Below are 25,884 nucleotides of genomic sequence, written 5' to 3'. Positions count from 1 at the left end.
CTTAGTTATTTGATATAGTTTAGCATCAGGACTTCCCTGTACTGCAGTATTAAGAGGGACCAAGGACCATTGACAACTACTGGTTTCTAGTCTTTGAAATGTAAATCATACATACATACATATACCAAAGGCTTTTTCCCCCTTACATGGGGGGTAGCCAAAAAGAAAAAGGCATAGAAATCACTCCCACCAATTTTATTTCCCATATATTCCCTTTACAAGGGAAAAGGGGACAAGTGTGAATGTAGTAATTTCAGAGGGATTAGCCTGTTGAGTGTAGTAGGGAAGGCTTATGGGAGGATCTTAATTGAGAGGATTAGGAGAGGAACAGAAGGAGTAATTGGTGAGGAACAGTGTGGATTTAGGACGGGTAGAGGTTGTGTAGATCAGATTTTTGTGGTAAGACATATGTGAGAAAGCTATAGGAAAGGGGAAGGATGTTTTTTGGGCTTTTATGGATCTGGAAAAGGCTTATGATAGGGTAGACAGAAAGGCACTGTGGGAGGTTATGCAGATTTATGGGATAGGAGGAAAGCTTTTGGGAGCTGTCAAGAGTTTTTATGAGAGTAGCAGAGCATGTGTTAGGATTAGAAATGGAGAGAGTGGTTTGAAGTAAAGGTGGGACTTCGTCAAGGATGCGTTATGTCGCCCTGGCTGTTCAACTTATACATGGATGGGGTGGTGCGAGAGGTGAATGCTAGGGTAGTGAGTCAGGGATTGGAGATGGTTAAAGAAAATGGAGAAAAGTGGGAGGTGAGCCAGCTGTTGTTTGCGGACGACACTGCGCTTGTGGCAGGGTCAGAGGAGGGATTGAGGAAGCTGGTGGCAGAGTTTGGGAGAGTATGTGATAGAAGAAAGCTAAAGATAAATGTGAGTAAAAGTAAGGTGATGAGATGTACAAGGGGTGAAAGTGGCAGTAGACTGGAAGTGAACATTAAGGGAGAGCGACTGGAGGAAGTGGATAGTTTTAGATACTTGGGTGCAAGTGTAGCAGGAAAAGGTGGAGTGAAGGTGGAGGTAGAATGTAGATTGAGAGAAGCGAGTAAATGCCTTGGTGGATTAAAGAGTGTAATGAGGAATAGACATTTGGGAATGGATGCGAAGAGGAGACTGTATGAAGGAGTGATTGTGCCAACAGCACTGTATGGGGCAGAAACGTGGAACATAAGAGAAGAAGAGAGAAGGAGTTTGAATGTGTTTGAGATGAGGTGTCTGAGAAGTATGGTGGGGGTTACTAGGCTGGATAGAGTGAGAAATGAGGAGGTGAGGAGGAGAACAGGGGTGAAAAAGGAGCTGGGAGATATGGTTGATGAAAGAATATTAGGATGGTTTGGACACATGGAAAGAATGAGTGAAGAAAGACTAGTAATAGAGGTATGGAAGGCAGATGTGGAGGGAGTGAACATGAGGGGACGTCCTAGGATGAGGTGGATGGATAGGGTGAAGGGGGCTTTGGGGAAGAGGGGAATGTCTGTTGAGGAAGGAAGGGAGAGGACGGAAGACAGAGGTGAGTGGGGAATGGTTGTGTATGGATGATGTTGTGACTGCATGAGGAGGAATGGGGGTGGGGTAGTATGTGTGAGTAAATTTTGACGCAGCCCGAAGGGATTTCTCCCTGTCCTCGCCTTATATGCAAAGGGGGACGGAGAGTTGGGGTCGCCGATTAAATGAAGCGGCCTTGCTGTGGATGTACTGTGTCTTGCGGCACTGCTTCTGACCCAGGGCAGTGGGCAGGGTGCAGGGATGGCCCGTCATCCAGGAGGTGCTCAGATGAGAGGAAGGGTGGGAGGGGTGTGGAGTGTATTTAGGGATGAAATGGGTGGGAGTGTTTTTATGCCTTTCCCTTTTTGGCTACCTCCCTTGGAAGGGGGAAAAAGCCTTGGTATATGTATGTATGTATACCACTCCCCTCCACCCTCCTATCTTGGCACCTTCTGGATGACGGTGTCATCCCTGCATCCTGTCCACTCCCCTGGGTCAGAAACAGTGTCGCAAGACACAGCAAGGCCGCTTCATAAATTCGGCGACCCCCCCCCCCCCCCTCCATCCCCTCATGCAGGAATGGAGAAGACTGGGAGAAATCCCTTCGAGCTGGGACATATTTTTTCTCATACATACTTCCTCAACCCCCATTCCCCCTCATGTATCACAGCCTCATCTATACACAACCCTTCTCCATTCACCCCTATCATCTGTCCTCTCCTGTCCTTCCTCTCTTTTGTAAGGGCCCTTTCACCCCATCCATCCATCTCATCCTAAGACGCCCCCTCATATTCACTCCTACCACCTCCACCTTCCACACTTCTTTTACTAATCTTTCTTCACTCATTCTTTCCATGTGTCCAAACCATCCTAATACTCTTTCATCAACCCTATCTCCCAGCTCCCTTTCCACCCCTGTTCTCCTCCTCATTTCTCACTCTATCCAGCCTAGTAACCCCTATCATACTTCTCAGACATTTCATCTCAAACACATTCAAACTCCTCCTCTCTTCCTCTCTCATATTCCATGTTTGTGCTCCATACATTGCTGTTGGCACAATCACTCCTTCATATAACCTCCTCTTAGCATCCATTCCCAAATGTCTATTTCTCATTACACTTTTTAATCCACCAAGGCATTTACTCGCATCTCTCAATCTACTTTCTACCTCCACCCCCACTCCTCCCTTTCCTGTCACATTCACACCCAAGTATCTGAAACTATCCACTTCCTCCAGTTTCTCACCCTTATTGCTCACTTCCAGTCTACTGTCACTCTCCCCTTGTACATCTAATCACCTTACTTTTGCCCACATTTATCATCAGCTTCCTTCTCTCACACACCTTCTCAAACTCCGTCACTAACTACCTCAATCCCTCCTCTGATCCTGCTACAAGCGCAATGTTGTCAGCAAACAACAGCTGGCTCACCTCCCACTTTTCTCCATTTTCTTTAATCATCTCCAGTCCCTGACCCACTACCCTTGCATTCACCTCTCGCACCACCCCATCATGTAAAGATTGAACAGCCAGGGCGACATAACACACCCCTGACGAAGTCCCACCTTTACCTCAAACCATTCACTCTCTCCATTTCTAATCCTAATGCAAGCTCTACTACTCTCATAAAAACTCGTGACTGCTCTTAACAGCTTTCCTCCTATCCCATATATCTGCAGTACCTCCCACAGTGCCTTCCTGTCTACCCTGTCGTAAGCCTTTTCCAGATCCATAAAAGCCCAAAAAACATCCTTACCTTTTCCTATAGCTTTCTCACATATCTGTCTTACCACAAAAATCTGATCTACACAACCTCTACCTGTCCTAAAACCACACTGTTCCTCACCAATTACTCCCTCTGTTCCTCTCCTAAATCTCTCAATCAAGACCCTCCCATAAGCCTTCCCAACTACACTAACTACTACTCACATTTGTCCCCCTTTCCTTTGTAAAACAGAACTATACAGGCACTCCTCCAGTCCTCCAGCACTCTACCCTCTCTTAAACAAACATGAAATAACCTCACCAGCCAGTCCACCATAACTAACTCCTTTCTTCAGACATTCTGCATGGCATCCATCCAACCCAGGTGTCTTACCTGCTTTCATCATCTTAACAGCTGCTTTCACTTCATCCTTCCCTATAACTCCTTCATTTTCCTCACTCATCACACATTTTCTTTGCGCTTCCCACTGCAACTACCTTTCCCTCCCTATCCTCCTTCACATTTAGCAACTCCCTAAAATACTCTGCCCACCTTCCTCTCACTGCCTTCTCTTCCATTATCATCTCTCTATCTGCACCTTTTACCTTTTCTTCTCTACTTGATTTGCCTCCTCTTCCTTCCAAAACATCTTTTTCTTACTTTCAAAATTTTCTATCCTACTCTTTCCCCATTTCACATCCGCTCTCCTTTTTGCTTCCTTTATCTTAAGCTTAACTTCCTTTCTCTTTACTTTGTACCTCTCATACGATTCCCTCATCCTAATTTGTAGCCAATCTATGAATGCCTGCTTCTCTTCTACACCCTTCTTTGTTTCCTCATCCCACCACTCACTACCCTTCCTTCTATTTCCTCCCGCCCTCCTTGTTCCACACACCATCTTTGCATACCTTATTACTCCCTCCTTGAACCATCCCCATTCCTAGTTCTACTCTATCCTTTACTCTCCCCACTCCTCTCTCAACTTACTCATTCTCCTTTTTTTCCTCATTTAAGCAATTCACTCTAAGTACCTCCCCACCTTCTGCCCTTTTCCTCTTTCTCCACTCAATTTACCTTCCACCAGGAAATGATCTGATATTCCCCCTCTCTCTCCCCTTAGAACATGTACATCCTTAACTCTTCCTACCATAGTCCTGGTCACCACTATATAGTCCATTAACACTATCTGCCACCCTCTCCCATGTGTACTTATGCTTGAGTTTCTTAAACACTGTATTTGCTATCAACTCTTTCAAGACATCATCAATTCTCCACTACAATTTTTACCTGGAACTCCATACTTCCCAATCACTCAGTCAATTGGTTCATTTCCTACCCTAGCATTTAGGTCTCCCAATACAACTACATTGACATTTCTCCCTAATCCCTCTATGCACTCATTTATATCTACCCAAAGAGCCTCCCTTTCCTCTACGCTCTTCTCACTACCAGGCCCATACGCACTTACAAAAACCCACATCTTTCCCAGCTTCACCTTCATCCACATCAACCTCGATGACACCTCCTTCCACTCCACTACCCGCTTACTTATCTCTTCACTTGCTAGTATAGCCACCCCTTCTCTCCCTCATCCCCTATTCACTCCCGAGTACCTCCCAGCTACACTCCCATACTCAATTGCCCTTTCCTTTCATTTGTTTCACTCAAAGCCATCACATCCATCTTTCTTCTCACAAACATACTGCCTATCTCTTCCCTTTTACTCTCATCTGTACCACATCCATGCACATTAACCCCTTCCATACGGTGCCGCACACGTAGGCGTCATGAGGAGCAATTGGATACGCGAGGCTGCCATATTAAAAAGACCCAAACCTTAGGGTACTGGTTGGAAAGCTCCCAGATCCTCTAATGCCTTTACTTTCTTTTTTAGGAATGTCCCCATTTGGGGCTACAGGTAGGACTCCTATCCCCTGTCCCTTTTTTGTCGCCTTTTACGACGCAAGTGGAAATACTTTGTGGCAGTATTCTTTTGCCCCCACCAGTTATTATGACAGATAGCTGCCTAGTAAAAATTGGGTGTAAACCAGCTGCAGAGGTGCTGTCCTGCTGCATTGCCTTTCGACTTGAGAAGTGTGGCTGGGGACTGGGGTAGGTGATATTTTGATTTGGCACCCCATTTGGTATGCATGTTTATGTATGCACCTTTTTATTTCTTTCATGTACATTCATTCGGGTCTATGAACACAAGAACTTGAGCAATTGTGTATTTATTATTGAAAGTACAATTTTAAGAGATGTTCATATGTGGGGAGGTTATAGAAACAAATATCAAAACAAAACCCGATCTTCCAATAAATGCAGAAATGAAGACCAGTAAATCAAGGGTTAAATATATTTGTTTCGACAAGCTAATAATAAAAAACTATATACAAATAAATATAGCTAATATATTTGAGATTAAAACTATATAAATATAAAGTATAAACACGTACAAATACATTTAATTTCTGTGACATTGAGAAATAATACAAGCTCTTCCTTAAAATTAGTACTCCTGGCCACTTGCTGTTCCCATCAGTGTATACTACCCAAATGAACTTAAATAAGTCCAACTTCTTCCAGCAAATCTTCTTCTAGCACAGTTGCTGCAATCACTATTGCAGCTATCGAGAAGACGACCAAGATATATAAAGCCAAAAGGGCACGTCTGAAGGCAGAACCCTGCAAATAATGAAAACTATAAGAGGGTTTGTCACCAACTGACAAACCAAGAGGCTCCTGGAGGAGCCAAGAAAAGAGGGAGGGAGGTGGTGAATGAGAGTGGAGTATGCAGGGATGAAATGGGTGGGAGTGGTTCCATACCTATTGACTTTGGCTACCTTCCTTGTATGGGTGTAAAAAGCCCTTGGTATATGTATGTATGTCACCAACAGACATGCAGTACAAGATCTCGGGTTAATTCACAACATACATATTGCAGTGAGAGAGAGAGAGAGAGAGAGAGAGAGTGAGTGTGAGTGAGTGAGTGAGTGAGTGAGTGAGTGTGTGTGTGTGTGTGAGAAGATATTCCTTAATCTGAAAATCTGTAGAATCTAAGGTTTCAGTTACAGAAATACCACAAATGGAAAATTAGTGATGGAACATTTACTAAATTCCACACGATTGTACACGACCAAGAACAAACCATAAATTTTGAACAAAACAAGGGATTCAGCTTAACATTACAAAGCCCCTATCAGAAGGCTCCCCTGACAGAGGACTTTGTAGCATGAAATTGGATAAACCATGCCCTTGATCCAACTCGCAGCAGGGTTCAAATAACCACTCCCTTGACCTTCACCAAAAGTAGTGACGTTCTAACCAGCTCAGCCAGCAAGCATTCAAAAGAACAAGTACCCACAAAAAAATTTAAACTACCAATTCAAACAAGGCAGTGCTGTTGGAAGGATAGCTTTAATACTGATATGATGCATGTTTATCATGAAATGTGTTTTGGATGGGTGAAGCCCAAGTTTTGCTTTAGGTGAGCAAACTCCCTTGTAAGTGGGAAATAAATCTTGCAGAACAGGAATTGCTTTTAGGTACCAAATAAAAAGGTATACTTACAGGAGCATCAGAAGCCTTGTCAGGGTTGTGGTGGGCTGGGGTTAGAGTATGTAGGTCCTTCAAGGGGAATATATTGGTTTGCTTAGAGCCCGATGATGCATCACTTGCACACTGGGCAACCTGAGTCACAGAAAAGAGCCAAGCTGAGACACTCATTATTTTCAGGGAATCAATGTTAGGGTTGGTGAAGTGTATGGTTCTAATAACCTATCATATAAGCAAATCAAAAGAGCCTTTAGTGCATGTGTGTGCAGTCACCCTTTCTTTTATATATCCTACATTCATAAAGAAATCTGAATAACATGATTGAAAGTCAAAATGATGTGTTACTAACATGTACAATTCATTATATACAGCATGTACATAATTATACTTACGGAAAGAATAATGTGGGTGAGGCAGTGGAATGCAATAAAGAGAATCAGCATCCAGTAAACCCATGTCTTTGTGCCATAGGCCTCCAGTCCATAGAAAATGGCAGCCATTGAGATAATTAAGGCTGACTGGCCAATAAACCAATGGATCCAATTGAAAAATGGCCTATTTTTAGAGTCGGGGGAACATCTCAGCATGGCAATGAAAGGTTGAAGAAAGGCCAAACCTGAAAAGGGAAACAATTATAGATTTGTGATTTGCGTGTGCATGTGTGTCTCTTGCTGCATGATCTTTGATCCAAGCAATGGCCTTCATCCACAAATACACAGGGTGCTTAAATGAGGACAACAAAGATTTTGGATGGATGTAGGGTGGCCACTACCTTATAAGGGAGAAATGGCATGTATGCCCATGTATACATATGTACATACATAAATGCTATCCATTTCTCCTCATCTTTATTTTTGCACAAAGGGACAAGGAGACAGTTTGCCTTGTAAATGAAGTGTCTGGCCCCACCATGGATGTGTGGTTTCTTGTTGCACTACTTCCGACTCAGGCAGTGGGCAGGGGACAGGAATGACCAATATCAGCTCATGTAGAGGCATTGCAGATTGCAGTACCCCTCCCATTTTCACTCATTATTATCTACAACATTGGGCTTAATAGCAGTAGCCATCCCCTAACTCATGAAATAATTAAAAAATCCTTGTATGGAACTGTGCTTCACAGTTCCTACAGTGTTTGGATGTTGTGTGTATGCAGTCAGACAGCACTGACCCTGTTATGCAAATAGAAGGTAGTGTTTTTTTGACTTGGCATGCGTTGTCCTTAAAAAAATATTGAATGTGATAAAGTGTAGAAGTAGATGATTATCATGCTTACAGATACATACATACATATACCAAGGCTTTTTTCCCCTTTCAAGGGAGGTAGCCAAAAAGGGAAAGGCATAAAAACACTCCCACCCATTTCATCCCTAAATACACTCCACACCCCTCCCACCCTCCCTCTCATCTGAGCACCTCCTGGATGACGGGTCATCCCTGCACCTTGCCCACCGCCCTGGGTCAGAAGCAGGGTCAGAAGCAGTGTCGCAAGACACAGCACATCCACAGCAAGGCCGCTTCATTTAATCGGCGACCCCAACTCTCCGTCCCCCCTTGCATATAAGGAGAGGACGGGGAGAAATCCCTTCGGGCTGCGTCAAAATTTACTCACACATACTACCTCACCCCCCACCCCCCTGCCCATTCCTCCTCATGCAATCACATCATCCATATACAACCATTCTCCACTCACCTCTGTCTTCCGTCCTCTCCCTTCCTTCCTCAACAGACATTCCCCTCTTCCCCAAAGCCCCCTTCACCCCATCCATCCACCTCATCCTAGGACGTCCCCTCATGTTCACTCCCTCCACATCTGCCTTCCATACCTCTTTTACTAGTCTTTCTTCACTCATTCTTTCCATGTGTCCAAACCATCCTAATATTCTTTCATCAACCCTATCTCCCAGCTCCTTTTTCACCCCCGTTCTCCTCCTCACCTCCTCATTTCTCACTCTGTCCAGCCTAGTAACCCCCACCATACTTCTCAGACACCTCATCTCAAACACATTCAAACTCCTTCTCTCTTCTTCTCTTATGCTTACAGATATGCTTACAGACATTCCCCTCTTCCCCAAAGCCCCCTTCACCCCATCCATCCACCTCATCCTAAGACGTCCCCTCATGTTCACTCCCTCCACATCTGCCTTCCATACCTCTTTTACTAGTCTTTCTTCACTCATTCTTTCCATGTGTCCAAACCATCCTAATATTCTTTCATCAACCCTATCTCCCAGCTCCTTTTTCACCCCTGTTCTCCTCACCTCCTCATTTCTCACTCTATCCAGCCTAGTAACCCCCACCATACTTCTCAAACACATTCAAACTCTTTCTCTCTTCTTCTCTTATGCTTACAGATATGCTTACAGATATTCTATTTAATTTATTTTTGGCTCAATTTACAGAAAATTAAATGAATGGATCAAACATGAATTATGACAATTTAGGCCATCAATATTTTTGTTATTTTGTTTATGCATAAATTTTGTGTTTATGATTGTTTCAGTTTACATACATATACCAAGAGCTCCCCCCCCCTTACAAGGGAGGTAGCCAAAGTCAAAGGCATAAATCCATTTCATCCCCACATACTCCACTCCCATTCAACACCCATCCCTCCCTCTTCTCTTGGCTCCTGCTGGATGGTCATCCCTGCATCTCGCCCACTGCCCTGGGTCAGAAGCAATGCAGCAAGACAGCACATCCACAGCAAGGCCCCTTCATTTAATCAGCGACCACCCCTCCTCCATGCAGAAAGAGAAGATGGGGAGAAATCCCTTTGGGCTGTGTCAAAATACCATTCACATATGCTCCCTCATCCCCCCCCCCCATGCCCCACCCACTCCCTTCCATACATCACATCATCATCCAAACAACCATTCTCCACTCACCCCCACTTTCTGTCTTCTCCCCTCCTTCCTCAACAGACATTCCCTTCTTTCAGGTAACAATATTAATACAATGGCTAAAAATTTTCTGAAGCAATATCCCCACTAATTTTAGCTACAAGCTGCCACTGGGGATGACCCTTCATCCACAAGAAGCTAAGATAAAATGGAAATTCACGATGGACAGGACTTTAATGGTAGGGCTAGGGTGCATGCCTTAGTTGGGTTACTTCCCTTAAAAGATGAATGAAGCTAATTGGTAAATAGATAGAAGCTACATGTCTACCACAACACATCAATGTCAACCACCCCCTCCCTAAGAACAAAATTGTACATACATGCATATACCAAGGCTTTTTCCCCCTTACAAGGGAGGTAGCCAAAAAACGAAAAGGCATAAAATCATTCCCACCCATTCCATCCCTGAATACACTCCACACCCCTCCACCCTCCCTCTCATCTTAGCACCTCACGGATGACAGGTCATCCCTGCACCTTGTCCACTGCCCTGGGTTAGAAGCAGTGTCAAGACACAGCACATCCACATCAAGGCCACTTCATTAAATCGGCGACCCCCCCATGCATAAAAGAAGACGGGGAGAAATCCCTTCAGACTGCGTAAAATTTTGCTCGCATATACTACCTCACCCCCCCCCATTCCACCTCATGCATCACATCACAGCAAAATTGTAGTGTGAATATACGCTACCTGTAACAAAACAACCAAGGAAAGAATGCACTGTAGGTCTCCACTCTCCCTTGAAGAAGTAAAAGATGAAACCCACACCAACCAGAGTCAGTGACCACGCCAGGATAGCTAGCCCACGATGCCACTGAAAAGTACAAAGTCCAGAAATTATACAATTCCTGTCAACAGCATACAATGAAATATAATGAGTATATCAGAAAAAATGAAATATTTAGGAAAGTTATAGTGAACAACTCTCCCAAATCCTTGTCCTGTAACAACCAAATGTTCTATTCTAGGACTAATGACAGGGATTTGCAAGTGGTGATCCTGCAAGACGGATGTAGAAAAAAAAAGTCCATGTTCCTCATCTACAAAATCCACCACCCTTGCCTCCACCCAGAGGTGCAATCCTACAGGACTGACGGTGGTATTCTTAAAGATCTTTCCTTACATAAATCTTGTATAAATCCTTGGAAGGGAAAGATTTATTTCTTAAGAATACCACCCTAAGGATCTTATGGTGGTATTCTTAAAAAAATATATATTTCCTTGTTTAAATCTTAAAAATCATTGGAAGGGAAAGAATCATTTTTTAAGAACACCACCATGAGTGTCTCCAGACTAGGCCCAAGATCTTTAGCAGCGACTATTTCCTTCACCTTGCCACAGGAGAGAGAACATCCAGTGACTACAAGCCCCTACTAACAACACAAGCCAACAACATAAAAACTATCCCACACTGCATTACAGACAGTCAAATATTTTATTCCTGAAGTGATCAACCCTTCAAAACAAGACCAGCCACCAGATTTCCTATTTTATCAACCCACCCATCCCCATAGTCAGACATTGGCCTATTCTACACTTCCTCACAATCCCTTATGTCCCAAAGTTCATCTATGAATACTATCATGACTTACTTTTTCACATTTTGTAATATCATAGTGCAGCAAATTATATATTTTTTTTCTTTTTACTCACATGGAACCACTGTGCAATGCCACAGGAATTATGGTTCACCCACGTGGTCTTGTAGTACCTGGCCAAAAGTGTGGCCAAAGGTACCAAGGCCATCCATGCAGCTAACATCAAACATCCATGTAACAACTTGAAAAGATCCGAGGAAGCTGTCAAATTCTCAAACTCAGCCAAGCTTGCGGTAGATCTGGACACAGTACGAGTGTCATGGTGAGTGAGGTATCCATCTGATGGAAAAAAAACATGGTTAACATGATATAGGAATATTATAGTGGTAAATGAATTAACTGTCATCAATCATGCTACAAGGTTGCAATATACCTTGTAATAAAAAAAAAAAAAAAGCATCCAGTACTAAGAACAACAGAGGTGGACCAATCAATCCATCTGTTGCCCCAGATCTTTAGCAGATCCACAACCCCTAAGTGTTATGTTTGTAGGATGAAAACAGGGTTTAGAGTAAGGTGTTCTTTGTTGCGTTGTTACAACTGTTTTATGAGTAGTTAAAAGGATTATTGTTTTTTAATGTACTTCATGTTTATTTTAGGCCTTTATTTTTTGGCTACCTCCCTTATAAGGGGGGAAAAGCCTTCGGTATATGTATGTATATTTGTTTGTTGTACTTTCAGAGGGATTAGTCCAATTGTGGCTGGTGAAGAGTATAGGCTTATTCCAACCAAGAGGAACAAAGGCCTCCCCCCACCCCTTACAAGGGAGGTAGCCAAAGTCAAAAGGCATAATTCCACACCTATTCATTTCATCCCCACCCACTCCTCTCCCATTCACTACCCCTCCCTCCCTCTTTTCTTGGCTCCTCCTGCATGACAGGTCATCCCTGCATCTTGCCCATTGCAAAGGTTAAAGATGTTTTTTTAGGTTTGGAGAGGGCATATGAAGAACAAGTCTTCCCATTTCTTTAAGGGTGGCAAAAAAAAGTGACATTATCTTGCATGGTTCTTCATGAAATATTCTAAAATAAAAAGTCTGGAAGAAGCAACATGATAACCAATAAGAAAAGAATACTTACTAAATCCCAGCTCTCCTTTGGCCATCATAATATGGAACCGACTCTTGTCAAGGTCAAAAATTTTGCCATAGGTCTCTGTCTGAGCTTCTCTCACAAATCTACAGTAGATGTGCCCATCAATGGCAGCTGCCTGGGGGTCCCGAAGCCCATACTGTGCCTGGTGGAACCATGATTATCTCAGTGATAGTTGTGATGATGATTGTAGTGAAGATAGTAAGGATGGTAGTGACAGTAGTAGTAGCAGTATTATCAGTATTTTCAATTGGGAATCTACAGTATTATCAGTATTTTCAATTGGGAATCTACAGTATTATCAGTATTTTCAATTGGGAATCTACAGTATTATCAGTATTTTCAATTGGGAATCTACAGTATTATCAGTATTTTCAATTGGGAATCTACAGTATTATCAGTATTTTCAATTGGGAATCTACAGTATTATCAGTATTTTCAATTGGGAATCTGCAGCTCCACAATTAGCCAATAAGTTATTTCTGGCCTCCCACAGACCTCCAGAATGAACCAAGACTGCTGTTATGTTGATGTGGGTCTTCTTTTCATATGAATTTGCATGCTTAACAAGAGCAGGGGAGTAGTTGCAAGATGCCAACTACAGTAAGTGTGGGAAAAATTGTCAAGTTATACATATTGTGGACTGGAGTGTCGGACTTTAGGGGTTGCACCTCTGGATACAGGCAGAGGACAAGGGGGGAGGGTTAATGTGTAGCATGGAGGCAATTCTCTCCAATTTTCATTTTGCAAGTCGCCACACTAGGTCACTTATTGTGGTAACAAGAAAACTAAAGACAACAAGAAAAATAAAATAAATAAATAAATAAATAAATATAAATAAACTAACTGAAAAATAAATAGGGGTGGAGGTGAAAAAAGGGGGAAGGGAGCAAGGCTGATGGATACTACAGAATTATTTTGAGTAAACTACTTACGTTTACCAAAATAGAGTTTCCACGTCCACTATTCCAGGTCATTACAACATCAGGGTGACCATCTAAATTACGACAGACCACCACACTGTCATCACCCTGAAATTTTAGTAGATCCTGTAACTGAGTATGCTCCAAAAAATCTTGCCCAAAGAGGGCCATCAACTGTCAAAACACTTTAAGCCAATATTTCACAATGTACAGAACCAATGCATACATTTATCTACATAACAAGGACTTTTTGACCTTTATAAGGGAAGTAGCCAAGTTATAGGGCATGTACACTTTGCATACATACGTATACTATATATTCTACATACATACACCAAAAGGACCATTTCCCCTTACAAAGAGGATAGCATACACACACCCTTCATCCGTCACACATCTATTTGCTGTCATGCATTTTAGCTCCAATTGACCGAGTCATAGGCAATGCTGCAAGACAGCACCCCCCCACCACAGCAGGGCCCATCAGCAAAAGTTGGTTTACCCTCGCACTTTATTACAAGGTGACCCTCCCACATCATTCACTCAAAATAATACAATGACATACGAGATACATAACTATTTATCTAACTCGGCAAGAAAATGTTGAAATCGTTAGATTGGCTTACTGAGAAAACAAGTGAAATATGAGAATATATACTAAATATACATGATCCAAACTAATACCTTTTCACCATGTATGCTATTACTCGAAGGGCAAACTGGCTAGTTCAACCTCAGTATACCCCTCTGAAAGAACAGTGTCACTAGTCTACATATCCTTATCCAATTAATTCTGTCACCCATCCATACTTTTGCTCATCACGGTTACGAGCTCCTTTGGATTCACTCACTTCAGTCATGAACTACAAATAAATCACACTTACCTGACCAAAACATCCATATAGCCAAAAAACAAAGGCATAAAAACCACTCCCACCCATCCCATCCCCAACATACTCCATTCCCCTCTACCCTCTTATCTTGGCACCAGGATGACAGGTCATCCCTCCATCTTGTCCACTCCCCTTGGGCAGAAGCAGTGTCACAAGACACAGCATATCCACAGCAAGCCCGCTTCATTAAATCAGTGACCCCCACTCTCCATCCCCTCATGCAGAAAAGGAGGAGAGAAATCCCTTCAGGCTGCGTCAATTTCTTTCTCACACATACTCCCTCACCCCCATCCCCCACCCACTCCCCCCTCATGCATCACAGCATCATCCATACACAACCATTCTCCATTCACCCCTATCTTCTGCCCTCTCACCTTGTCTCAACAGACAATCCCCCTTCCCAATGCCCCTTTTAACCCATCTATCCATCTCATTCTAGGTTGCCCTCTCATGTTCACTCCTTCCACACCACTTTTACTAGTCTTTCTTCACTCATTCTTTCCATATGTCCAAACCATCCCCATACTCTTCCATCAACCCTATCTCCAAACTCCCTTTCCACCCCCCATTCTCCTCCTCACCCCATTTTTCACTATCCACCCTAGAAACCCCCATAATACTTCTCAGGCTTTTCATCTCAAAAATATTCAAACTACATCAAAAACATGCCTCGTTTAATTAGAGAGACAAATGCACCCATCAAGCAGGGCAGAACTTGTGTCACTGTAGTGCTGCCCAAGTAAAGCCATCCCCACTAATTCCATACAACTTACCATCAGCGTGTCAAAGGAAAGACCAAATGCCATGTAGCCTGTACTCTTTCCAAATAGTTCAAAGGCAAAACCATCACTGACTTTTGAGTAGGTCACTAGCATATTGCATCTGCAACAGGATATGCAAATCAACAACACAGGGTCTCACAACAAGGATGATAAAAGCATCAACACAATGTTTATCCAGCCAGTTATATAATACAGAACCACAAAAGCAATACTAAAACATACTTTATACCTCCTACTAGTACAATGTCATTGGCAAATATAAACTAAGCTACCCTACAGGTCTAAGGTGGCAGTTCTTAAGCACAACTACTACTAGGGACACGAGGGAAAGGGGTAATGATTACCTATATACTAAGGTCCTCTTGAAAAAAAAAAAAAAATGTAGGGCAACTTGAAGGAATTAACAATTAAAGCCCTGACCCTTCAGCTTACAAGTTTAACAAAAAAGTGATATCCACCCAAGTACCATCATGATAAAAGATTCAAACTTATGCAGTACTCTACAGTAGTTGTCCTGAAGGACAAATATTATACAACTCAAATTCTACCTTAAATCCTTGTTTTCACAGAAAATATTCCCCATATACCTTTCCTGATATACTTTTCTTCTTGACCTGTCCCCAAAAATAAGAAACATACCTGTCCTTCTCTTCACAACCATCAGGCAAGCCAAAGCATCCTTTTGAAAAGCCACACCCAAGGTACACAGTGTTCATGGCAGCCAGTAACCGATCACCCTGCACAAGTATACATGAAAAATATAGGCAAGATAGCAATGGAAAACTAACATGTATTTAACCACATTAGTGGACAACATATTACAATGTTTTAAGCCAATGTAGAAAAATCATGTTAACATGCAAAACAAACTGGTGAAATTCTTTGCAAAATACATCAAGCATAAATTTTGACAATGACCCTAACATAATAATAAATTATACTAACTGTAGCATTATTACTGAAGACTGGTGGTAGTTCTGATGTAGTTGTGGTAGCAGGTGTGGTAGTCTTTCCAGAATCTTCGACTGATCTAGGTGTGGTTCGGATTAGCCCTGAAATTCCAAACCTTCGTTTTCCAGGGCCTTTGCGTTTTGGCTTTGGCTTGGGTGTGGGTGTGGGCTTTGGGGCTGGAGAAGCAGTGGTTATGTCATTGCTGCTGTCAGAATCAGGGGAGGGAGCACCTTCAGAGGTAGAGTTGGAAGGGGTAGAAGTCTCCTCAGGTTTAACATCAGTTACATTGTTTGGTGGTTCAACAACATTTATAACTTCCTCTCCCACAGTGGCAGGATCCTGAGATCCTGCACTCCCTTCTGTATCTACTTTAGCTGTCTCATTGGCAACCACTGCACGCAAGGTAGTCGTTGTCCCAACTGTGGTGGAAGGAGAGCTTGTCGGGGCAGGGGTGGGGGCGAGTGTGGTTGTTGACACTTCACGTTTTGTTATGGAGAGTTTTTCAGAAGTCACATTGACCCAGAAGACAGTAAAGTTCGCCAAGAAGGTCCCTCTGCAAGTAAGAAAAATTACTTTAGTTCAGATTTTCACCATTCACAATATATCATGACAATGAGCAAGGTATGGAAAACTGAAACCGATTGGAGAGGGATAGGGAAAAAAGATTCAAAAGGGAGAGGAGGGGGAAGTGATGAAAGGGGAAGGCAAGAGGCAAGATAGAAAAGAGGGGAAGATTTGTACATTACTCACTTGAATATAACTGATCCTGTATAGTCCTTAGGTGCTTCCCAGTTGACCTTGACATCATATTCTACTTGAGAGTTCATGTGCGTAACAGCATTCTGAAACACATGAAAAATAATTATGAAAGCCTAGCAAGAGTCCCATGTACAAACACTGACAATTTTCAAACATGTACCTACATGTACAGAAGCAATTGTCAAAACTTCACATACATGTAACAGTGAGAAACAATGACAATAACCATGCACCAAGAGCGCAGATGCATATAAAGGCATAATACATAGAATACTGTTCTATAACAGTATCAGAGCAATACACATGGGTAGTCATACAAAGATGCAGGCAAGTTAAATGATCATTCACCAAAAATTATTGTGACAGGAATACAGTGTGTGGTGGAAAGATCTAACACATCTAAACTATCAGCTGTTAATCTCTGACCGGTACAAGTGATTCTTGTCCTACCTGGGTACAACAGATTGTTAAGTTGCAATGTAGTGGTACAACTAAACTTGAGACCAATGAAAGTTACTTGCAGATGTATGTGTAACTGATGTCTTGTGGTGTTGTGAAAATTGATTATTGTTGATATTTGAGAATATACTTTGCTTTGTTTTTGTTGTTTGGTGGGCTATATTTGTGTAATATGGCATACATAATGAAAACCTCGTCTCCATTCAAGCAAATGAATAATAAATACCAGGTAAATCTCATGAGAAAGGAACAAAAAAAGATATCCCAAAATACGAAGTACACTGAATGTGACTACCAAAAAAAAAAAAAAAAAAAAAAATGCATCCATCATTGTATTGAAATCAATCTTGTGACAAGTAACTAGAACATCTTACAATGCACACTTAAACTTGGAAATTATCAAAACAACCAACACTAAGAAAAACTAGCAACATGTAAGCAATTTGTTGTGTGTGCCCAAGACAAAGAAAATACTGACCATGAATATTGAACTTACATTGAACCCTTGCCCACAGGTAAGGAACTTGTACTCCTTTGAGGAAAATGTACCAAGGATCTTGTCTGTGTTGGTATCCCGGGCCTGGATCAAAAATCCTTTGAAGGGATCCCCATTAGGGCTGGACATTATCACCTGCACCTTATCTCCACTTGACACCTCTGTCTTATCTGCTGTGATAAAGAAAGGGGTGTCACTGGACTGGGGAGGGGACCCATGACCTGGAACCATACTGTCACATGCGGTGTCCGGTGCTCCAATGCTGAAAGCGACAGTGGGCCACAAGCCCATTCCTGTTAGTAACAGCAGAGAGGCCACCAGCAGCACATGCTGGCACATCCTGGCCTGAAACGAGAAAAGAACGGTGTTTGAATGACATGGGAAAAAATAACTGAACTGGTTTATTGTTACAAAATACCCCCTATCAGGAGGCTAGGATGGTGCCCCTTGCAGAGGACTTTGTAGCATAGAATCTAATGAACAATGCCCTAAGTTGAACTCGCTACTAGCAAGGTTCGAACCGCCATCACCTCGACTTTCACCACAAGTAGCAACGTCCTAACCCTCCCAGCCAGCGGTCATTCAATATGTCAGCAGCCCAGTAACCAGAAGCAACAATACAACTAGGACATAAGGGGAGCAGACTGATCTTTGATTCACCTTAGCACCAACATGGCACATAATCCTGTCAGTGACTAAGATCAATTTAAAATACAAATAATTGTAGCCTAGCAAATTCACAAGTGGTAAAAAGTGGCTCATGCTTTACATGTACAAATAATGTACATGTAAAGATCACTCAATGCACAAAATGAGCAAGTGTAATGGGTGGATTACATATATTGTAATTACATGAAAACCCTTGTCCTGTCATTTACATACATGAATGTTACAGGCACCAGGTTTAACCCCCATGGAACTGATGGTAACTACTCTCCATCTCAGCCTTCACTACTGTTCTTATATATCAGGCTTTCAAGAATTTCTTTATCCATTCTAATGGTTTACTTTACAGTCATCTAATATGCTCCAGTTTCTATGTCTACAAGGTACTCTATCAAATATTATCTCCGATCTAGGCATGCCAAGTCCTTTAAACTCCTTTCTTTTATTTCATATCAATCACTTAAAAGGAAAAAGCATATATGCATGATCATCTCTAAAAAGCACACTAATTTTGTCAAAATACTTTTCCTCCCATTTCAACACCTTTAAAATGAAGAGTTGACCATGTCTGCAGACACAACCTGGGTCAAAGGCAATATATCAGGGTATATTTCCATAACAATGCCTACATTACTGGTTTATCCCCACTGCCTCCATATAGGAACCTCCCCTGCACCATCTTCCTTGCTTGACAAACTTTCCATATGCATTCATCAATATCCTTCCAGTCCCCAAATTCCAGCCAGACATGACTAAACAAGTCTGTTCTGACACCTGCAATGTCCATACATACATACATACATACATACTTATGTATGTACACACACCATTTATACATTCATACACACACAAAGACACATATGCATACATATCAGCAAAATTGTAGTTGAAACGTATGAACAACTGATTAACAAAGGGACTTCATTCCATGGAAAAATACAGGACCCCATGACTGCCACCCCTTTCTTACCAACAGTATAAAAATTAGGTAAACTCAGCGGTTAATATGGCGAGGCAAACTAAGCATGGTGCAAATATGAGAACAACACTGCCACTAACTCACAGACTGCTACAAAACAAAGCACTGTTGGGCATAGGGAACAAAATATCAATGACAATAGAATTATTAAAGAAACCAATTGAATTTATCTCTTCATAAAATATTTTTTGACATTCATTCTGCTCTATATGGGCACCTGCTTGTGGTGGTACATAAAGACTGACAGCAGAGCTGCCCATTTCCAAATTCTGTCAACATCTCTCACCTCCATTTGGAGGTGCAACCCTAAGAGGCTGACAATCTGACTATGGACCAAGCCCATGGTATGCATCAACTTTAACATACATACATATACCAAAGGCTTTTTTTCCTCCTCATAAGGGAGGTAGCCAAAAGAAAAAGGCATAGGAACTACTACCCATACCATCCCCTACATACTCAACTCCCCTCTACCTTCCCTCTTTATCTTGACACCTCCTGGATGATGGGTCATCCCTGCATCTTGTCCACTGCCCTGGGTTAGAAGCAGTGTCGCAAGACACAGCACATCCACAGCAAGGCCACTTCATTTATTTGGCGACCCCCACCCTTTCCATCCCCTCATGCAGAAAAGAAGATTGGAAGAAATCCTTTTGGGCTGCATCAATTTCTTTCTCATACATACTCCCTCACCCACCACAGCATCATCCATACACAACCCTTCTCCATTCTTCCATGTCTTCTGTCCTCGCCCATTCTTCCTCAACAGTCGTTCCTCTCTTTCCCAATGCCCCTTTTACCCCATCCATCCATCTCATCCTAGGATGCCCCCTCATGTTCAATCCCTCCACCTCTGCCTTCCACACCTGTTTTACTAATCTTTCCACTCATTATTTCCATGTGTCCAAACCATCCCAATACTCTTTCAACAACCCTATCTCCCAACTCCCTTTCCACCCGTTACCCTCATCATTTCTCACACTAGTAACCCCTTTCATACTTCTCAGACATTTCATCTTAAACACATTCAAACTACTCCTCTCTTCTATTCCGTACATTGCTGTCAGCACAATCACTCCTTCATAAATCTCCTCTTAGCATCCATTCCCAAATGTCTATTTCTCATTACACTTTTTAATCCACCAAGGCATTTATTCGTTTCTCTCAATCTACCTCCATCCCCACTTTCCTGTCACATTCACACCCAAGTATCTAAAATTATCCACTTCCTCCAGTCTCTCTCCCTTAATACTCACTTGCTACCACTCTCCCCCCTTGTGCATCTCATCACCTTACTTTTACCCACTTTTATCTTCAGCTTCCTTCTTTCACACACTTTCCCAAATTCTGTCACTAACTTCCTCAATCCCTCCTCCGATCCAGCTACAAGTGCAGTGTCGTCAGCAAACAACAGCTGGCTTATCTCCCACTTTTCTCCATTTTCCTTAACCATCTCCAACCCCCGACCCACTACCCTTGCATTCACCTCTCGCACCACCCCATCCATGTATAGATTGAACAGCCAGGGCGACATAACACATCCCTGACAAAGTCCCACCTTTACCTCAAACCACTCACTCTCTCAATTTCCAATCCTAATACAAGCTCTACTACCCTTGTAAAAACTCTTGACTGCTCTTAACCCATTCAACTCCGATGACAAGATGTCTTGTCATTTGGTCAAATAAAACAAAAAATCATAATAAAACAACAAAATGTTTGATGATCAAACAGCACCAGAAAAATATGACGTCGTCAGTCCTCCTCGAGGAGGACTGATGACGTCATATTTTTCTGGTGCTGTTTGATCATCAAACATTTTGTTGTTTTATTATGATTTTTTGTTTTATTTGACCAAATGACAAGACATCTTGTCATCGGAGTTGAATGGGTTAACTTCTACATTTCTTAAACTTTTTCTCACTTGGAGAGCTGAAACCAGTGACTGCTTCTCTTAGACTTTCAGCAGGTGGCAAAGTCCCACAACTATACAAAAATGACATCGGTCTCAAGTTTCTTCCCAAGAGATTTGTAGGACAGCCCAAGGACTTACTAAACTCCATTGGTCTGAAGGATTCCACTTAGTGAATCCTGACTCTTGAGGCAACATATGGTTTAATTCAACTACTGGTCAGATTTAACAAAATAGGTTATATTGTTCAACCTCTATATTTCACCACATTCTATGCCACTCTGCTTTGATTTTTTTCATTCAACTTCAGCTAACTTCCCTCCATCCCTTTCCTTCTTTCTGCATTTTACATTCACTCTTCAACCAGATGATCAGACATCACCCCACTCCTCTATGCACATCCAACTCTTCCAAACTATTTAATGCCTTCTTAGCCCTTTCTACCAACAACCCTGTCTATATTTCTTTTTAAACACTGTGATAATTTCCCCTTTCAATAAACATCAATTTCTCTTACCTATAGTTCCTTCTTGCTACGCCATACCTTCCATCTACTACATCCATTGGCTCATGTCCTACTCTGGCATCAAAATCCCCAAACACTCCACACTTCCCTCAAAACCTTTAACACGTTTAAATAATTCCAAAACTCTCTGCTCTTCACTTCACTCACTACCAGGACAATATGCACTCTCAGATGCCCGATTACACTAATTTTGTCACCATACAACTCCATTCAGTGAACAAGACTATAATATCGCCGCCGCAATGTAAACAACACGCCAGGTTTGACCGAAATGGCGGGTTGGGACGGAATTCGCCACAACATTACGTCATCTAAAAGTGACCTTCCTCCGCCCCGTACGCAAAATGAATACAAGGAAAAAACATACCCTAACCTAGGAATCCGATAAAAGACTAAAAAAAAAAAATACCTATAGAATGAAGAACTACACTAATGCGTGGCTTATTTACCGCCAAAGGCACTGGCTAGCGTATTTTCGTGGGCCTTGTGGCGCAATCCTCAGTAATTCAAATTGCATTGAATTTTAGAAAGCCAAAATTTCTGGTGTATTATAAAGTGCTGATAACATTTTCTCAACGAATTCTGTTATTAAAGGTAATTTGAAGTCAGGAAATGACGGAGAAACTTTCGATTTAACATATTCAGTAGTCCATTCTACTAAGGACCCAAATAGGACAGTATAAAGTATAATCAGGAAATTTAACCTTTCGCAGTATTTACAGTTTTAGTTACCATTTTCTTCTGCTGCAAGCAACTTCATTAAGTTGAGCGAACCCCCACTCCCTGTGAAGGACTTAAGACCTATCAAGCCTATTTGATAAATTTGGCATTTGGTTTTGGAGATTGTTCAGAGCCCATGTACATGAAGGCAGATAAGAGAGCATGGAAACTATTGGCCAGTTAACTAGTGTAGTCTGCAAGATAATGGAGTCGCTGATAAGACATTATACAGCATATAACGGATAATCATTTAGAAAGCAATTTGCCTTTATACAGGGTAGGTCTAGTGCTTCAGTTAATTAAAGTACTAGACAAATGGACAGAATTTACACCCGGGTGCGGCAGTAAATGTGGTGTATTGCGATTTCGCCAAGGCATTTGACAGTGTCCCTCACAGGCGTCTATTAGAAAAAGTGGCTAATTATGGTATTGTAGGGAAATATCTGGAGTGGATTAAGAGCTTTTAAGTGGCAGAAGACATCTAGTCATAGTAAATGGTTTTGCAGAGGAAAAAATATAATCAGTGGTGTTTCTCAGGGTTCTGTGCTGGGGCCGCTGTTGTCTCTCCTGTTTATAAACGACCTTCCCAATGTGGTTACAAACAATAGTGAAATACAAGCCGATGATACCAAGGTATTTAGGATGATAGAAAATGTGTTATTGTCATAAATTGCAGCAGGATATAAATCACATTAAACAATGGACTAATAAATGGAGGCTTTACTTTCATCCTGAAAAGGTAAATGTACGAGAATTGGCAGATCTGATGTGAAGGAAGGATATTATCTAGAGGCAAGACTAATGAAAAAATGACATTGGAGCTATTAGTTAACCCTTTCACAGCATCTAGCAGAGAAAGTTAATAGAGCAAACAAAATTGTTGGTATCATCAGGCGAACATTTATGCATCTAGACCCAAATATATTTAAAGAACTGTACACGGCATTAGTGCGACCACATCTAGAATATGCGAACCAGATTTGGAGCCCATATTTGATAAAAGTTAAAGAGGTAATTGAAAAAAATCAAAGAAGGGCCACCATACTGTCACCACAAGTCCTATGAGCAACGCTTTAGAAAGCTGGATTATTATCATTATCCTATAGAAGATACAGAGAAGACAAAAGTTTATAATAGTCTACGAGATGTCCACGATGATGACTGTACGGAGGGACATTTAAAGAGATGACAGCATCATTAGAATCAACACCCTGAAACTGTACAAATCTCGATCAAGATTAGACCTGAGGAAGTATGCAATGTCAGAAATCTAATTAAAAAAAAACAGAAGCTAACAAAGCTTCAATAGCCTTGGAAAAGAAGTATTTGTCGAAACGGAGTTACAGGACCTGATGCTTCTTCCGGACTTCCTCTACGGTAAACTATGTCAAACTGCCTTAAATCAATCTCTCTTCTTGGCCTACATTATTTCTTCTACAGTGTTCCACAAATCGATGTACCTATGTGATATTATAAAGGAATTTCCTAACACCATTCGGGTAATCTGTCCATTTTGTTCAGTTAGGCTTCTGGTGGCGACCTGAATCAACAACTAACCCAAGGCTGGCGAGTTTGAGCGAGGTGAAAAAATATGGTAGACAAGATATACTTATTTTTCCTGATTAGCAAACAAGGTTAATACATATATAGATAAAAATGTAGTCTGTGGATTTCAACAGAGAAATCGTGAGCTTTTGAAAACTGAAACATTTGACCGTGAACTTTAGCCAGCCTCAGACGTGGGCGGGAACATCGAAGGAACTTCCGGTCAAAGGTTGCGACAAAGATCTTCTAAAAAGTGACCGAACTACCTAAATTGAAGTGTGTAACAATAATTGTATGGCTACCATGTTACTCCAAATGGAATATTTCAAGTTCCACCAATGTGTCTTAAGCACGCATACTGTACATACTTTGCCATATATATTTTTTTTTTTAACCCGGAACTAGTCAAACTATTTCCGAGGTTACCGGTAGTTGGGATACTATGGTCACCAGTCGCTAACGGTGTATGGAGGGGCGATAGTAGAGTAACGATTGGGGTGCGGGGGCAAGAAGTCGCGTTACGGTGCGGGGTGGGGGGGAGTAATGAGGCAGTCATGTAACGGCGGATAGAAGATCCATAGTAATGTAACGGCGGAGATGAGGTCCACAGTCGCGTAACGATGTAGAGGGGGCCACAGTCGCATAACGGTGTAGGCCACAGTCGCGTAACGGCGTAGAGGGGTCCCACAGTCATGTAACGGCGTAGAGGGGGCCACAGTCGCGTAACGGCGTAGATAGGGCCCCACAGTCGCGTAACGGCGTAGATAGGGCCCCACAGTCGCGTAACGGCGTAGATAGGGCCCCACAGTCGCGTAACGGCGTAGATAGGGCCCCACAGTCGCGTAACGGCGTAGATAGGGCCCCACAGTCGCGTAACGGCGTAGATAGGGCCCCACAGTCGCGTAACGGCGTAGATAGGGCCCCACAGTCGCGTAACGGCGTAGATGGGGCCCACAATCGCGTAACGGCGTAGAGGGCCACAGTCGCGTTACACTGCACAGAGCGACACAGTCGCATAACGGTGTAGAGGAGGCCATAGTCACGTATCGGTGTAGAGGGGGCCGATGTCACGTAACGGTGTGGGGGCACAGTCGTGTAACGGCGAGGAGGGTGGCCAAATTCGCGTAACGGTGGGGGAGGAAAGTCGCGTAACGTTGTGGGGAAGTGCGGGAGTCGCGGTACAGTGCACAGTAGTATTAATTCTTCAATTCCATGTCGCGGCCTGCGTTTTGTGGTCAACACCAAGCAATTTACTTCGACTGAAGGTCGGACGCGAGCTGAAAAGAAACTTCCACTACCTCAGACTTCGCCCACGCCAATTCGGGTCAGTTGAAGCGAATAAAATCGCCTGGCGAGTTTTACCCATATACTAAGCATGTACCTTCAAGGCGGAAGCGGAAAACCATGCATAGAGGAGGACTGGGGAAAAAAAAGTGAAGGGGGCGAGGCGAACTCCTCCGCTGTAAAATGTCAGCAATTTCCTTCTACACCAGTGACGCAATCTTGGTTGATGCCTGATGCTGACAAAATAAAGGTTTTTTAAGCATCCTAGGACATGATTTCCAGTGGCCAAATGCTGTTAAAACATTGGACGAAGCTTCATCTATAACCTCAGAACCTGAGGCCGATGAAGCGAGGTGATGAAGCGAAAAAACTAAGATCTGGTCGCATTCAGTTCCCCACTTCCCAGTATTGCTGCAAACCTTCTCTGGAACTTACCTTTCACCGTTCGAGTGATTATCGGGCGTGATATTTACACTAAACACTAGTACGATTAAACACAAACACTCAAATCAACTTACAAGATCACTTTACAATTGACCTTCACTATGGTTGCGCTGACAACAACACGCACACATCCACCTCCAACCACGTCTGGAAGGACACTGACAGGTAGCATTACCTGTTCCAGTGTTCAGCTATTTTCTTAGGACTTCCA

General features: G+C 42.4%; 1 protein-coding gene across 2 annotated transcripts; it reads right to left on the bottom strand.

Annotated features, from left to right (window-relative positions):
- Positions 1–5,402: 5,402 nt before the first annotated feature.
- On the bottom strand, positions 5,403–25,884 carry LOC143021076 (putative ferric-chelate reductase 1 homolog). Of its 2 annotated transcripts, none has more exons than XM_076178327.1 (13): positions 25,748–25,884; positions 17,598–17,942; positions 16,634–16,725; positions 15,878–16,436; positions 15,572–15,669; positions 14,924–15,032; positions 13,270–13,365; positions 12,323–12,479; positions 11,299–11,522; positions 10,336–10,459; positions 7,135–7,358; positions 6,758–6,877; positions 5,403–5,872 (listed from the first exon to the last, which is right to left on the bottom strand). In XM_076178327.1, exons 2-13 carry the CDS (start codon positions 17,934–17,936, stop codon positions 5,750–5,752), a joined length of 2,265 nt encoding a protein of 754 aa, XP_076034442.1. In that variant the 5' UTR covers positions 17,937–17,942; positions 25,748–25,884; the 3' UTR covers positions 5,403–5,749. The 2 variants fall into 2 exon arrangements, with proteins under 2 accessions (XP_076034442.1, XP_076034443.1); XM_076178328.1 differs by lacking the exon at positions 25,748–25,884 and adding an exon at positions 21,672–21,848.

The sequence above is a fragment of the Oratosquilla oratoria genome, chromosome 41 (genome assembly GCF_046742065.1).
Source record: "Oratosquilla oratoria isolate Oo_2021 chromosome 41, ASM4674206v1, whole genome shotgun sequence".
In the NCBI taxonomy this organism is placed as follows: Eukaryota; Metazoa; Arthropoda; class Malacostraca; order Stomatopoda; family Squillidae; genus Oratosquilla; species Oratosquilla oratoria.
This window is presented reverse-complemented; position numbering and strand designations above follow the sequence as displayed.

Bases quoted from the DNA above. Each gene is read 5' to 3' on its own strand.
- LOC143021076 (XM_076178327.1), bottom strand. From the start codon at position 17,936: ATGTGCCAGCATGTGCTGCTGGTGGCCTCTCTGCTGTTACTAACAGGA. The intron at 16,726-17,597 runs GTAAGTTCAATA...CATGTGTTTCAG, and splicing joins CCTGTGGGCAAGGGTTCAAT to AATGCTGTTACGCACATGAA. The intron at 10,460-11,298 runs GTGAGTAAAAAG...TGTACTTTTCAG, and splicing joins GCATTGCACAGTGGTTCCAT to TGGCATCGTGGGCTAGCTAT.